The following is a 15,376-nucleotide window of genomic DNA, read 5'->3' on the forward strand; positions in this document are numbered from 1 at the left end:
TTTCAGACAGTTTACAGATTAAATTCCTTCATTAGTCTGATTTAGCAGCCAGATCAGCCCCAAAGGTTAGTTAACCTCACTCATAAGACAGCTCATAATAATATGTCAGTCAGTCAGTCAGAATACTTTATTGATCCCAAAGGGAAATTACTACTGTTACAGCTGCAACCGTTTCATTTAAACGAGTAAACCTAAAACACAATAACATACACTAAAGGCATAAAAGTATAAAGACTAAAGAGATATTTTGACTATTGAATTACAGTAATCAGGTTTGTTTTTAGATCACAAAAATCAGTGCTAAAAATGCTTTTCAAAAATGCACAATACACATAATAAAATGCAAACTGAAAAAAATGTTGAAATAATGAAAAACACAACTGTGATGGCCACTGGGCTGGCCTTGTTTTCTTATTGCTGGTGTCTACCTTTTTCAGGTAACTACTGGGTGGAGCTGTAGGATACATTTTAGGGGTCTCCATGTTCCTTTTTGACCACAAATTAAAACTCAATTACAACCATAGTTACCAACAAATCACAGGGTTGAGCAGGTTCTGATGCAGGCTGTTTATTAGACATCTTAGTAGCACACAAATAGTTAAAAAGATATAGACAGTAGCATAGTGAAGACTGAGATGCACACACAGAGTAACAGAAAAGAAGAAAGAACCTGTTGATCATGCCCCGGCTTCCTCGTCACTCCCTCCGACCGAGGAGAGCCCGTGCTGAGATTAAGTATGTGTACAAATAAAATCAAACTGTCCAAATGATTCATGGCGATGAGCAAGCTCTGTTGCACAAAGTTACTATTACTTAGAAATACACAAACACAAAAAACAAAGGACAAAAAGCGAAAAGTAAAAGCAAGAAGCCCTCCCGGGAGGTTGTGCCTTAGTAGTTGCTGGAAAAACGGACAACACTGACAAAGACTGTGGCTACATCTTCTCTTCTCCCTTCTCCTCTTCTAACTGTGGTATTTATACTCTTTCCCTTTCTTTGTCTAAGATTTGTGCTGAGTCTGCACTTAGTAAGCATACATTAGAAACTGTCATTAATTCTACTGACGTTATCTGAAAAGGCACAAACATCCCGGAGCATCTTCAATACATTAACAAGACAGTAAGAAAAATTCATCACAATAAATGTCAGAAACAACCTCCTTGTGGCCATCCTATGGTACTCCTGTAGAAGGATTTACAACTGCCCACACTTACACTGACCAGATATGAGGGAGAAAGTGGGGCCCAATTTGCCCATAGACTTGTTGCATAGACAGATTTACACTTTCTTGATTTGCATTTCCAAAATCTTTGCCTGTGCTACATAACCAAGGTAGCCTATGGCTAGGTCCACTGGACAGATTTATCCCTATTACCAGTATAAACCGAAAAATGGGCAAACAGGATGACTGGTGTCCTATACACGAACTCACAAAGGGCAGTTTTATGAGCTGAGACACCTAAGCATGAATTGGAATGAGCAACAGGTTCATCACGGGGCTACAGCAGAAGATGAGTATGCTTTGAGTATGATCTGAGAGGGCCTGCTTGGCCACAGCAGACTGTTAGGGAGGTAGCAGAACTTCTGGGGCCCTGAACACAAATAAGAGCAAGTCAAACCGGCCTCAAATCTTCCCACTACTTTTAGACACACAATATGCATTTATTACAGTGTAGAAAGCAGTTAAGTTGCAAATAAACAGAAGTAGGAATAATAACTTTAAATGTCAGCATTGGGTGATAAAAATATTTCCCAACAGAGCCTACCCAATTTCAGATGCAGCACACCTGAGCATGTCAAGCTCACGTGCACTTTAAAGCAGCCCTGCCTGAACCTACGGGAGACTCCTTTTTGGTCCTCTTGGAGGCTGCTTGGCTGACAAAGTGTTTTGGTACATTCTCACTCATACATTCTCTATGCGTTCAGACTTAGGATGCATACTGATATGCTGACAATCATTCTTTATTTTCTTTATTTTTAATTGTCAAATTATTGTTTCGGTAAGATGTAATTGGTCAAATATTTTGTCTTAACACAGCAGCAAATTGTAACTTTAAAGTCTAAGTAACAATTAATGAGTGAAACTCTGAGGTCATACAACAAGGGTCTTTATCTAAATGGGCATTTTTTTCCATGCTGATACTTTTATGTTAGACTGATACAGCTCTGTTCCTAAATAAACCACTGTAAAACACACATCTGGAAATGCTGGAAGATGTGTATGGTTCTTATCAGTTTTGCAGAGTCTAAATGCTGCTTTTACTCATGCTCCTAAGTCCTGATGTATATACTGATGTCCTGCTATGAACAGAATTTAATTCTGGACACTAACAAAGCAAAGAATTTCCAGTGTAGCACATATGAAGCAATGTTAATATTTATTCAGTTCAAAACAATACAATACAATTCAATTCAATTCAGTACAATTAATTCAGTTCAGTTCAGTTAATTCAATTTAATTCAATCCAATTCAATTTCACTTGTATAGCACAATATAAACAATCAATTGCCTCAAGGATAGAGGGGAATAATGTGGGTGAAAGGAGTCAGAATGATAATCACTCAGTTGCTGTAGGACTGACGCAGCAACAGAACAGAGTTTTGAGTTTCTGGAAAAAACCCATTTTTTTCTTCTTTGGCTTCGTAAATGATGGAGGTTTAGCAGGGGGGTCCTCAGTGGTCTGAACCTCAGTTAAAGGCAGACTTTGAAACAGAATCAGGGTTTCTTCATTGGACTGAACCTCAGAAACAGGTGGAGGCTTAGCAGGGGATTCCTCACTGGACTCATCCTCAGACAAACAAGGAGGTTCAGCAGGGGTGTCCTCACTGGACTGAACCTCAGAAACAGAAGAAGGAAGTTCAGCAGGGGTGTCCTCACTGGACTGAACCTCAGAAACAGAAGAAGGAAGTTCAGCAGGGGTGTCCTCACTGGACTGAACCTCAGACAGAGAAGGAAGTTCAGCAGGGGTGTTCTCTCGGGACTGATTCTCAGAAACAAAAGAAGGAAGTTCAGCAGGGGTGTCCTCACTGGACTGAACCTCAGAAACAGAAGAAGGAAGTTCAGCAGGGGTGTCCTCTCCGGACTGAACCTCAGAAACAGAAGAAGGAAGTTCAGCAGGGGTGTCCTCACTGGACTGAACCTCAGAAACACAAGAAGGAAGTTCAGCAGGGGTGTCCTCACTGGACTGAACCTCAGACAGAGAAGGAAGTTCAGCAGGGGTGTTCTCTCGGGACTGATTCTCAGAAACAAAAGAAGGAAGTTCAGCAGGGGTGTCCTCACTGGACTGAACCTCAGAAACAGAAGAAGGAAGTTCAGCAGGGGTGTCCTCACTGGACTGAACCTCAGACATTGGCAGACTTTGATAAGGGTTTTCCTCAAAGAGCTTGCAAATGTGCGTCTTTGCCACAACAGAAATCGTAGTGAGCAGCTCTGGTGCAAAGTTTGAAATGTTGTGGAGCAGAATGTGGAGTGGGTATTTCTCTCCTATTTCTCTCCGGATGGTCTGGACCACATGGTCTCTAATGGAGCGGGAGAAGATGGCCTGGCCTTCCATCACTCTGACAGTCTTGGCGACCTTGTCCAAAGTGGCCTTTGTAAGACTGGTGCAGACTGTGCTCAGACTTTGGGATTCCATATTTAAGAGGGGTTTGGGAGGAAGCTGCCAGAAGCCCTGCAGGACTCTGGGAACAACCTCTATCACCACTTCCTCTGCGGTGTGCAGTCTGGAGGTCTGGCTTTCCTGCTGCTTCTTTTTCAGGAGCTCAATGTATGTTTTGGCCAGGCGGAGGAGTTTAGGTGTTCTGTAGATAAAGGTTATATGTGTTGTTTTAAACCCAGAAATAGTGAAACACTGTAGTTGAACTGTTAATGATTGTTTATCAAATGTGACTCACTGAAACGTAGGAGGTGTGGCCTTCGGAAATTTGAGTAGCATCCGGGCTTGAAATTCAACATCTCTCATTTTATTGATGACGTTTACTGCCCACACCTGGAACAAAAAACACATAAAGTTAAAACACACTTTTGTTTTGAGCTTTTGTGAACTTAGTGAAAAAAATCTACAAATCAATACAAGTGTCATCAGCTTTCTAGACTTACTAGTTTCAGAAGAGGTTTGGCCTCTGTTTCCTCCAAATCCTCCAATTTAAACTCCCAGAGCCTTCAAAGGAAACAAAACAGGTTTGAACTCAGCATTTACACTTCGCTACAAACAGACTATCAGGTGTGAGCTGGATGCTCTGTAGGTGTCTCAGTAACTCACTGCTCTCTAAGCGTTTTTCTGCTCTCCTCCACCAACAGGTCGCTCATATCTTCCACAGTGATGTGAGGTGGGATCTGATTCATCTGCTGCAGCCTAAGGAACTCCCTCATTATTGCAATCTAAAAATAGAAGACATTCAATCAAGACCACACTGTTTTGCAGACTTCAACATATTTGATGTCAGTTTGGGCTTGGATGGATAGTGGATCTTACCTGAGTCTTGTAGCCCTGAACATGCCAACAGGTGTTAACAGCTGTTTCATATATAGGTGTGTTAAACAACACCTGGCATAGAAATAAGAAGTTACTCATCATTAGTTGATTTGATTCTCAGTTTGCTAGCTTTTAAAAAAACATCAACCTCTTTAAAATGTTTAAATGCAGTACAAACACAAACTCTGTCATACCCTGATGGGTTTGTAGATTCCTCTACTCGCTTCCATCGAAATTCCGCTGTTGTGTATGGCAACAGGGAACAGAAACAGGCAAATATACTCAAAAAAGGTTTGTCAACTCAAAGATAGATACAAAAAATCCTCTGAACTCGATCGTCTCTCCCGCACAAATGAATTGTTTTGGATGTTTGAAGTGGAATTCTAGAACTGCCTGATGAGTTCTCTGTTTAAGACACAGCGGGTCACCGTGGAAACACTGTTTGATGTTGTTACATAAAAATTCTTTATTTATTTTACACAACATTACACTGCACTTTATTTTAAAAGACATACATTTATTGTGTAGATAAATAAAATGTAGTCTACAGCTGTACTGTAGCCGTATAAGAGCTTCAGATTTTCCGGGAAGGTTTTCCACAAGGTTTAGGAGTTTTTATGGGACAAATTGTTTTTGTTTCTTTTTCAGATGTTACGTAATATGCACTTTTCATTTTTGGATAAAGTTTGCAGTGGAAAAAGAATGGAGCAGTAGATTTGAAGCACTCTGGCAAGAAGCAGTTTGGCTGTTATTTAGATGTACATGTACACCACCACAGTGGATTCTGAATCAAATGCACATTTTCAGCTTTAAAGAGCAAAAGTCTGTTCTGAGTCCCGATCAGCATTTTTAACACAAATTGAGGAAACAGTGTTGATACTTTTTGTGAATCGTGAACAAGTTACAGTTTTGTAATAAATATTGTCCTCAGAACATACTAACATTTAAATGGCTACATTTCATATTGTCTCAGGACAGTGTGACAGTGAACCATCAATTCAGATATATCAGAATATCTTCTGTGAAAACAGCCTGAAGTTAAACGTTTGTGTTTTCACAGTCATGAAGCAGAACAATAATAATGAGTCGTATCACAGACTGAGTAACTTTATAAAAAAAAAATGTGTTAAATATGCAGATGTGGATTTATTGCAGTTGAAAATTGCTGTTTTACACAGGTGCAGCTTATGTTTCAGTTTATGGCACAAGTGACTAAAGTAGTTCATGTTCTTGAAGGACTGTGTGCAGATGATCACAATTTGGTGTTAAACTGAAACTTTATCAACATTACTCCCACATAACTTTGTTGTATTCCACAAATGGTGACTCACACTCACAAACACACACATTCATTCTTAATTTAGCAAACCATCAACTAACCACTTCCTTCTTTCTGCAGCTCCTCCTCAGATACATATAAAGCTGACTGAAGTTCAGGTCTGTCTCTGTGTGTCTGATGGTCGTGATGTTCAGGCTACATCAAGCAGCACTGCTCTTCACTCAGCTGTTAGTGATGCGGATCATTTTTGCAGGTAAAGAGCACATTTGTGTTTGTGAGTCATCTTTTTTTTTTTAATTACAACTATAAATGCATATTAACAGTTTCTTTTAAACATTAGGCCCTGCTAAAGAAGATCACAAAGTTATGTTGGTGTCCAGAGGAGACTCAGTGATGTTGACCTGCAACACATCCACAAAGAATGCATCAGTAATCTCCTGGACCAAAGGCAGATCTGTTTTTAAATATTCCATTTCGTTAAATCGCACCTCTTCAAATTTCCCATTTCACAGACTGAAAATAAATCATGAGTTACCGTCAAAGCTGATTATTTTTAGTGCTCAACCTGAAGATGAAGGACTTTATAGATGTAACATAACTCACAGAAAAGGCATAAACAGCATTACGTGGAACTTGACTGTGTCTGAGATCCTGAAAGGTAGGTAGAACAAAAAAATAAACAAACAAAAAAAAACTGGACTAATCAGTTCTAGCAAAGATCAAACAAGCCACTGAAATTAATTCACTGCTGATTTCATACAGAAAACATTTCATTAAAGGATTTTCTGTACATACTCCCACCTGCAATTGGATTCCTTCTATGGGGCATCATGGCAGCTGTCCTCCTCTGCAGGTCAGTGAAACCTTTCAACTTCATCATGAATGCCACTCGTTCCTATCCTGCTGCAGAAGCGGTCTCACTACTGTTAACACAGATTTAATTATAAAGTTCAAAAATCGTTTTCTGTTGTCTGCTTGTATGTAATGTGTCACTTTACCCCAAATTATTTTTATGTTGATTAAGTTTATTCTTGTTTATATCTTCAGGTTTTGAAACCTGTTGCACCAATTTAGAAAAAGAGGGAAATTAGTTTGTGGAGTTCATACGATGGTGTCCATAAACCTGAAGATTGAAACTGTAATTGACTTTTGTGATGTCTTTAAACTTCAACATAATGTTAACAAATAATTTGTATCCTGTATTACAAATACAGCAGATTCAGAAAGTAAATGTGAACAGATTCAGTTCAAGTCAGTTAAATAAGCGGTCAGAGGATGAATGCTCATACCAGAGAAATAATACAGCTGCAAAAGCCCTCACAGCACTGAGCTCAGAAACAGTCTTTTTAGTATAGAATTTAAGTTATTTCATGAGAAGATGCACCACTATTCTATATTTTATTTTTTATCTGTCAAAATAATTAAAGATTTGAGAACACTTAAACTGAACGTTGTGCTAAAGAAATAAAATCAGTTTTGTTCACTGTTTCTTTAAGTACTTCAAACTGGTTCTAAATTTAAAGGCTGAATCGGCCCTCTATGCTTTTGATGTGTTTATTAGAGTGTGAACAAAAGTAACGTCAGCATTGAGGAAGTGGCTGAGATGTCAAAGCTGTCACTGACTCTGTGGCCATTTTCTTACTAACCCTACTTCAGCCGGCTCGTTTACATACAACGTACCAGAAGTGGCAACAGTACAGACAGTCTTTACTTAAGTAGAAGTTCAGATACTTGTGTTAAAAATACTCTGGTAAAAGTACTGATTCAACTTCTTTACTCAAGTAAAAATGAGAACGTACAAACTCTGAAATGTAAAGTAAGAAAATAAAAAGCTGCTCCTTAAAGGACATCATTATCAGCCATTTTTGTTAAAAGCTTATTGATACATGGGATTAAAAACTTTTTATTTTTTTAGTTTTACTTTTGCCTCTATGACAGAAAAATGAGTATAATCAGGGGCTAAAGTGGGATTCGGCTGGTGTGGGAAACATAAGCTCAGTTGTGTGGAATTCAACAAGATCCAGCCCAGTATTCACAAACTGTCTTGTTAGATTTTCACTCCTACACTGACAGTATACAGTTTATACTGACAGTATAAAGTTGGTGGGAAGGTTGAATTCACACCAACTCAAAAACCTCGGGGAAACTTTAGGTTCTTGTATTTATGGGGATATTAATTATGTGCACTGAGTACTTGAGAAAGCTGATCTGTCAGAGAGCAAGGAGAATGCCCAGCTTACATACAAACAGGAGGGGAGAGAGATTAGAGGCAGAAAGATAAATAACACAAGAAAGACGCCACATTCTGGTTTCTGGAGGGTTCTCACAAACACTCTTCAGTGGCTTCAGTCTTACTCAGAAAAACATTTTCACACAAGAAGCTGCATTCAGGCACATTTATTCTGTACATATGATAATGTGAACCAAAAAGAAAATAAATGCTGTGTGGTCACAATTTTATTTTTGCAGTAAAAACTGGACCATGACCCCGAACAATGACCCAGACAAGGACAGGACCTTAAGTTGTGTCGAGTATCATGTTCAGCTGGGAAGAGAGGTTAGACGGACTTTATTACTCACATTTATCATCTCTCACTACTTATGTTCTCTGTTTGTTTGTTTTGTTGTTGTTTTGTATTTGCTTGTTTTTCAATTACTGAGTTTGTTTATGCTTTCAATCCATAGCTGACCCCTCAACAATCCCACAGTTTGGCTGCATACATGACAAGCAACTCTTTGAGAGGTTCAGCCTCTGGTGGACTGACAAGAAGACAATGCAGATAAAACCTGAAAAGGAAGCAAAGTAAAGTTTGGACACAGAATACAAGAGAGACGACACATTGATCACACATCAAACAAGAGCCAAATGCCTCCAGAGAATAATAACCTTCTATAATATTTCTATATAATTGTTTTAATGGAAAAACAATGTTGCTACGTTCTTTGAAACCTCATGTCAGATTACTGTACCTGCATGTGACCATAACTTTACATGCAAAAACATTTTTGGTTCTTTTTGTTTGTTTGTTTGTTTGTTTGTTTCTCCTATTTAACGTTTTGTTTTTATTTTAGGTATACAAATATTAAATCATCAGCGTTCATTCGTTCTTGTTCATCTGTTTCATCAATGCTGCAAACATGTTTAGAGCTTCTTCTTCTGTTTCTTTGGTTTCTTGCCATTAACTTTATGTGTCATGTGATGGGGTCCCCTACTTTTACCAAAACAACAAAAGTTGATTTTGCCTCATAAGATTTCTGAATCTCTAATTTGTTGTTTACTTCTTGATAATAATAAACAATCTAAAACAATATTGCACCGTATTCTTCGCCTCATCACATTCTGATCTGGAGTTTCACCCTCACGGCCACTGCAAACATTTTTTCACTACTTCTTGTTCTCAAAGATTGTGACACCATTGAAGCTGGATTTATGTCAAGATTTGATTGCTGTGATTTTAATAAAACTAAATTCAGGTTCCATTCAAATGATGTTTTTGTGAAGATATAACAGCTACATTTATGTTACAGACAGATCTGGATATTCTGTTATCATTTAAACAAGATTAAAATCCACTCTGCATACAGTACATGTCTATTCTAATGACATGTTATCGAACAGACAGATGCACTGTGTTACACAGACTGTGAGCAGGTTAATAAGTATCAGTTTATAGCACACCACACCTACTAACAGAAAAGTGATGTGTTTGTGTTCAGTATATCTGTGACCCATCCTGAGCCCATGCTATTGAAAGTGTGCTGATTATGTGGTCTATGCTTCTTTAACACCTTTGAAAAGTTTCCTGTTGGCACTCTTTCTTTGCAGTCAAGGCTGTGATATCCTGTGTGTGCAAAAATAAAGGAAATGTGAAGCATCTTGTGTCGTGGTGGTCGTAGGCGATTTTTTTGCACATTTGGTGAATACACAAATGTAAATTTTTATGTTGCTTTAGCTAAACGCTGATGTTACCTATAATAAATGGATGATTTGGGGATTTGAGGAGACATTTTAAAGAAGTTCAATTGTTTGATTTTGCATGATTAAGGGGGCATCTAAAGCCCTCATCTCTGAACACAGCAGAATTATCACTGAAACACTTCTCATAGTTATTGAAGGAATTTAAAAAACAAGAGTGTGTGTTGGTTAAGCCTTTAGGTTTCTGCGTGTTCGCTTATTGAACAGGAATGACACAAAACAGGAATAAGGAGTCCAATTATTAAATTTAATAAAGCCATTTCAAACAGTTTACAGATTGATCTGGTTCAGAATTGTCGGAGCTGCCTAATGTAGCCAGTCGGTGCAGCTTCACACACGTCTGACACCGCTCTCTTAGTTCAAATTTTATACACCGACTTACACAGTTACACAGTTATTGAAATATGCAAACATGTAGCATGGTTATCAGTTCCTTCTTCTGTTCCCTTCACTGTCACCTGTTAACAGCCTTATCTGAGTCCTGTAGACACAAAACATCAGACCAAAACACACATTCTTTTCCAGTAAATCATCAGCATGCGATTTTGTTGTTTCTCTGCTATGCAGTCTTATTTCTGTCTGCTGTGCAGTGTTATTTCAACACCTTCACCTTGTTGTGAAGATTAATGCTGCAATATGCTACTTGATGCTATATTTCTATTTAAATTGTTATATTTATGGTATGTCTAGTGTGTATCTTATTTACATTCCCTTCATTATACAGACACCTTTATTTAGTCAAGGGCACTGACACATTTACTGTCCTGATGAATATACTGATGTCCTGCTATGAACAGAATTTAATTCTGGAGACCAACAAAGCAAAGAATTTCCAGTGTAGCACATATGAAGCAATGTTAACATTTATTCAGTTCAAAACAATACAATTCAATTCAGTACAATTAATTCAATTCAGTTCAGTTAATTCAATCCAATTCAATTTCACTTGTAAAGCACAATATAAAAAATCAATTGCCTCAAGTATAGAGGGGAAAAATGTGGGTGAAAGGAGTCAGAACAATAATCAGTCAGTTGCTGTAGGACTGACGCAGCAACAGAACAGAGTTTTGAGTTTCTGGAAAAAACCCATTTTTTTCTTCTTTGGCTTCGTAAATGATGGAGGTTTAGCAGGGGGGTCCTCAGTGGTCTGAACCTCAGTTAAAGGCAGACTTTGAAACAGAAACAGGGTTTCTTCATTGGACTGAACCTCAGAATCAGATGGAGGCTTAGCAGGGAGTTCCTCACTGGACTCATCCTCAGACAAACAAGGAGGTTCAGTAGGGGTGTCCTCACTGGGATGAATCCAAGACAAAGGCAGACTTTCAGCAGGGGGTTCCTCACTCTTCTGAAGCTCAGACACGGATGGAAGTTTAGCAGGGACTTCCTCACTTAAACATAACATGCTTTTAACTAAGTTAACATTCACAAAAGCATCAACTGACAAACAATAACAAACTTTCATGTTCAAATGTCTCATATTTGGACAACATTAAGCAAGGTCAAAGAAATGCAGTCTTAAAGGACAATTCACAGTACAAACATCAGTCATAAGAATAGTAATGCAGAACATAGTGTAATAATTCTGAGGATTCACGCTCACAACTTGAAAATGTGTCAATTATAAAAACTGTCATGGTTCGGGGTCCTTTGGACCCTGTGTGTTTTTGTTTTGCTTCATTTTGTCTGTTCTGTTTTGGGATTTCTTTTGGTTGTGAGGTTTAATTGTTATTTCTAGTCCTGTGTTCTCTCTGTATTCTGTGTCTGGTCTGCGTCTCTGTTCCATCGTCTTACTTCCTGTTTTATTTTGATAGTCGGCCAGTTCTGGTCTCTTGTGTTTAGTTTTGCTTCCCCTGGTCTCGTCAGTGTTATCAGCATCACCTGTGTTCCCACCTGTTTCCTCTTCCCTCATCAGCCCTCCTGTGTATTTAAGTCCAGTGTTGTCAGTGCCTGTTGTCGCGTCGTCGTCTACGTCTCCTGCTGTGTGGCCTGTTCTGCTTAAGTCTGGTAGTTTTTCGTATTGAGTTTTACCACTAGCTCTTCCTAGTCCGGCCTTTTGTTCAAGCACCGGTAATAAAGTGGAATTACCTTTTACGTTTTGCCTGGCGTGTCCTGCTTTGAGGTCCTCCTTCCTGCCTGCCACACAGACGTTTCATGACAAAAACAAACAAAAAAAACAGAAAACAAAAATACATTCCACTCAACTGAAAAATGCAAACCAAATCCATGCAACAATTTATCCAAATTGGTGTACTGAAACTATCACCTGCCATTTTATGACATGTATAATGATGGATCATTCATGCTTTTAATCATTTAATCATTTATTTAATTATGCCCTCTCATTTAAAGTGTCCCCAGCTGCATTTCTTTTGTATTTAAAATGGTAAATATTAGTGCTACACTCAAGCTCAAGATGCAGTTTGTTCATATAGTTTGTTGCTGAGCATCAGTCCCTTCGCTGAAAGTTTTTACTCTGTACGAGCAGCACCTCAAGTGTAAGTGAGTGGAAAAGCACCAGTTCTCTGGAGGCCTACATAGCGAGTGCTGCTGCACATACTGCTTGCACGCAAAGGGATCCATGCTCTGCAATAATTACACAGGCCTAAAAAGGCCATCATTTGCTTCTTCGTTTGTGGTTCAGGTGGTTGTGCTAGTGCTGTGTGTGTGTTAGATGCCAGTAATGAGTAAGTGGTGTGTGTGTGTGTGTGTGTGTGTGTGTGTGTGTGGGTGTTATCTGACTTCCCTTCTCTGCTGATCAAGCAACTTGCCCTCATCTGACTTGTCTGAAGTCCTCCTCTCCGATCAGTGTGACACAGTCTGGTTAGTCCACGTTCCATTCCCCAGTTGTGGACATTCAGTTCACCAATGACCCGTCAGGCTGCAGTTGTAACATCTGTCATCTCGATGCACCAACGATCATTCTGGTCCGGACGATGTCTGATCGGAGGGCAGGAGTCCAGATCTGGGTCAGAGATTTTCAGCGCTTATAAATTTGCCTGAAAAAAGGGCATTGAGAGATGAGGTATCACAAGTAACAACACATGGAGGTGGCCCCAAAACCGCCACTCCATTAATTAGGGCATCAGCTGTTCTGCCGCTCAAAACTCCGCTAAGATCGCGCTCTACGCAGAGTTCTTTAACTGTTAATTTTCTACTCCTGCGTTCCCATCTCCATTTTTTCCCAGTGAGACGTCTCTCACAGGTAAGAAAACAGAAAAAAGGACACGTTCAAGGAGGCCTAATCACCTTAGGTTAAAGCCACCCATTCGCTGATGGGTGTTACCCTTTTAAGCAGACTCCCAATGTCTATTCGTCTCTGACAGTGACAGATGCAATTTTTGATTTAGCTTTTAAATCAAACTTTCCCATTTTAAATTATTTGGAATCTTTCTCACTCGATATGTGTTATGGCCGTGCCTCTAAGGCAGGGTCCTTGAATCCAGGCAGCTGTCCAGCAAAGGGTGAAAATTCGAGTTCCTCCGTAATCTGCAAATGCAGGAGGACTGAAGCATTTTTTTCTTCAGCTGGCCAGTGACTCGTCACTTCTTTGTGGAAGAACTTACTGGATCCTACCAACAATCACCAAAATTGTTATGGAAATTTATCAAATGAGAGAGACAAGATTCTTGTCGCCCATTGTTCTATGTCAATTTTGTGTGGGGTTAAGCCTTTAACGGACTCTTGCATTTCAGTCTCAGTCCAAGGTCGGTAAACCAAAATAGTGGGAGGTTGAGGGGCGCTTGCTGTCCCTGTGTTTGGGTTCGGGACTTGGAGCATGGGGAAGATTTGTGCCACTGGTTCCAGTGCGGGTGGGGGCCCTCCACAATTGAAACAATCCCTTTCATGCCCGTACTCTGATAAAATGGGATAACCTGCTGGCTTAGGTGTGGCATGCACATCTATGTGCGCCAGTGTTTTAAGTTCCCCATTTCTGGTGCGGCTCGCAATGGGAGAAAAAGCTGCGGGAGAAACCGCTGTTAAGCCTTCCCTTGCTTGGGTCCCATGTTGTTTTGTCCCACTAGCTCCTCCCCCCTGTAAACATGGCGCGGCTTGTTTTACCCCGTTAGCTCCTCCCCCCTGTAAACATGGCGCGGCTTGTTTTACGCCGTTAGCTCCTCCCCCCTGTAAACATGGCGCGGCTTGTTTTACGCCGTTAGCTCCTCCCCCCTCTAAACATGGCGCGGCTTGTTTTACGCCGTTAGCTCCTCCCCCCGCTAAACATGGCGCGGCTCCGGGTGCCGCAGGGTCAGGCCCACTACGGTCTTGCTGGGATCTACATACAATGTGAGTTTCCTCATCTGCCTTTATTACAGCTGCATGCACGTGTGTGGGTGGTTTTAACGCTGTGGCTTTTGCGTTCCGCTGTTCCTGTCGGCGTTTAGCCTGTAACAGCCAAAACTTTGCACACTGCAGTTCCAACTGCGCCTTCTTGCAAAATGCTGCTTTTTGTTGCAGCTGTGTTACTAAGTTTTCACATTCTGTCACTACCAAGTTTCCCTTAAACCCATATTTTTTCTTCCATTTATTTATATTGAGTTGACCCTTGTTTATCCCATTCCATAAATTTTACATCGCCCTCTAATACGGCGGCCTCGCATTTCAACAAGGACTTACCCATTGTTCCTGACGTACAATCAGCCTGTGCTTTGTCTCGTACAGACCACGTGTCTTTATTGAGACCTAAACCCAAATCCACCCTTCACTGTGTACTCCAACAGACCATGAAGTTGAAAACCGTTAGATTTTCGTCATGCTGCTGCTTCCACTTCAATGGCGGCTTTCACTCTCAGTCACTCACTTTCACACACACATACGCGTATTTATGGCGCCTATTTTAAATCTTTGTTTACGGTGAGAACACCAAAATTCCAAATTAAGGCCAAATGAAAATTTCTCCGTTGGGCGGGAGTTACCAATTTACTTTCTCCTTTCGGCGAGAACACCTACGGTACCGTTTTATGCTTTATTTGCTTTTCCCTGAAAAGCTAACTTTCCCTGAAAGTTACTTCGGCCGGTGCCCCTCGTGAACCCTGTTCTGAGGGCGCTTTTCCCTGAAAAGCGAACTTTCCCTGAAAGTTACAACGGCTGGTTACCTCACGAACCTGGTTCGGAGGACGTATACTACAGTTTTCCCTGAAAAGCCAACTTTCTCTGAAAGTTATCCTGGCAATCGGACCCGGTCCGACTCAGTAGTGTACGATTTGTTTGTGCTTTTCCCTGAAAAGCTCCGGCCGGTTACCTCACGAACCCGGTTCGGAGGACGTAGACTAAAGTTTTCCCTGAAAAGCCAACTTTCCCTTAAAGTTATAATGGCAATCGGACCCGGTCCGACTCAGTAGTCCACGTTTTGTCCTACCTGGTTTCTGTCGTCTTCACTTGGTGGATCGGGTCTCGAGGAAAGCGTTCCCAGCGACCGCGGAGAAACCTATGAAGCCGGGCCTGGCGACAAACGTCATGCCCCAGGTCTTTTGTGCAGCGCCTCTATTGCAGCTGGCTGTCCGGACAGTCTGCCGGCGTCGCTCCGTAGTCGTTGGGAAAACCTCCTCACTGCCCGCCCGGCTCTCGAAGGACCAAAAAATGTTAGGTTCGGACCACCGTTGAATAAAGAAAGACACAGAAACCCGTAGTTGGTCTTTTTACCTGCAG

At 40.6% G+C, this 15,376-nt stretch overlaps 1 protein-coding gene across 1 annotated transcript; it reads left to right on the forward strand.

Annotated features, from left to right (window-relative positions):
* The first annotated feature begins 5,876 nt into the window (after nt 1-5,876).
* Nucleotides 5,877-9,547, forward strand: LOC115801220 (uncharacterized). Its single transcript, XM_030758976.1, has 5 exons — nt 5,877-6,007; nt 6,095-6,412; nt 6,517-6,607; nt 8,224-8,311; nt 8,440-9,547. Exons 1-5 carry the CDS (start codon nt 5,932-5,934, stop codon nt 8,536-8,538), a joined length of 672 nt encoding a protein of 223 aa, XP_030614836.1. The 5' UTR covers nt 5,877-5,931; the 3' UTR covers nt 8,539-9,547.
* Nucleotides 9,548-15,376: the final 5,829 nt, after the last annotated feature.

Source organism: Archocentrus centrarchus, chromosome 21 (genome assembly GCF_007364275.1).
Source record: "Archocentrus centrarchus isolate MPI-CPG fArcCen1 chromosome 21, fArcCen1, whole genome shotgun sequence".
Lineage (NCBI taxonomy): Eukaryota > Metazoa > Chordata > Actinopteri > Cichliformes > Cichlidae > Archocentrus > Archocentrus centrarchus.

Excerpts from the sequence above, each read along its gene's own strand:
- LOC115801220 (XM_030758976.1), top strand. The coding sequence starts at position 5,932 with ATGGTCGTGATGTTCAGGCTACATCAAGCAGCACTGCTCTTCACTCAG. Across the intron at positions 6,413-6,516 it reads TGTGTCTGAGATCCTGAAAG|AAAACATTTCATTAAAGGAT; the intron begins GTAGGTAGAACA and ends GATTTCATACAG. Across the intron at positions 8,312-8,439 it reads ATGTTCAGCTGGGAAGAGAG|CTGACCCCTCAACAATCCCA; the intron begins GTTAGACGGACT and ends TTCAATCCATAG.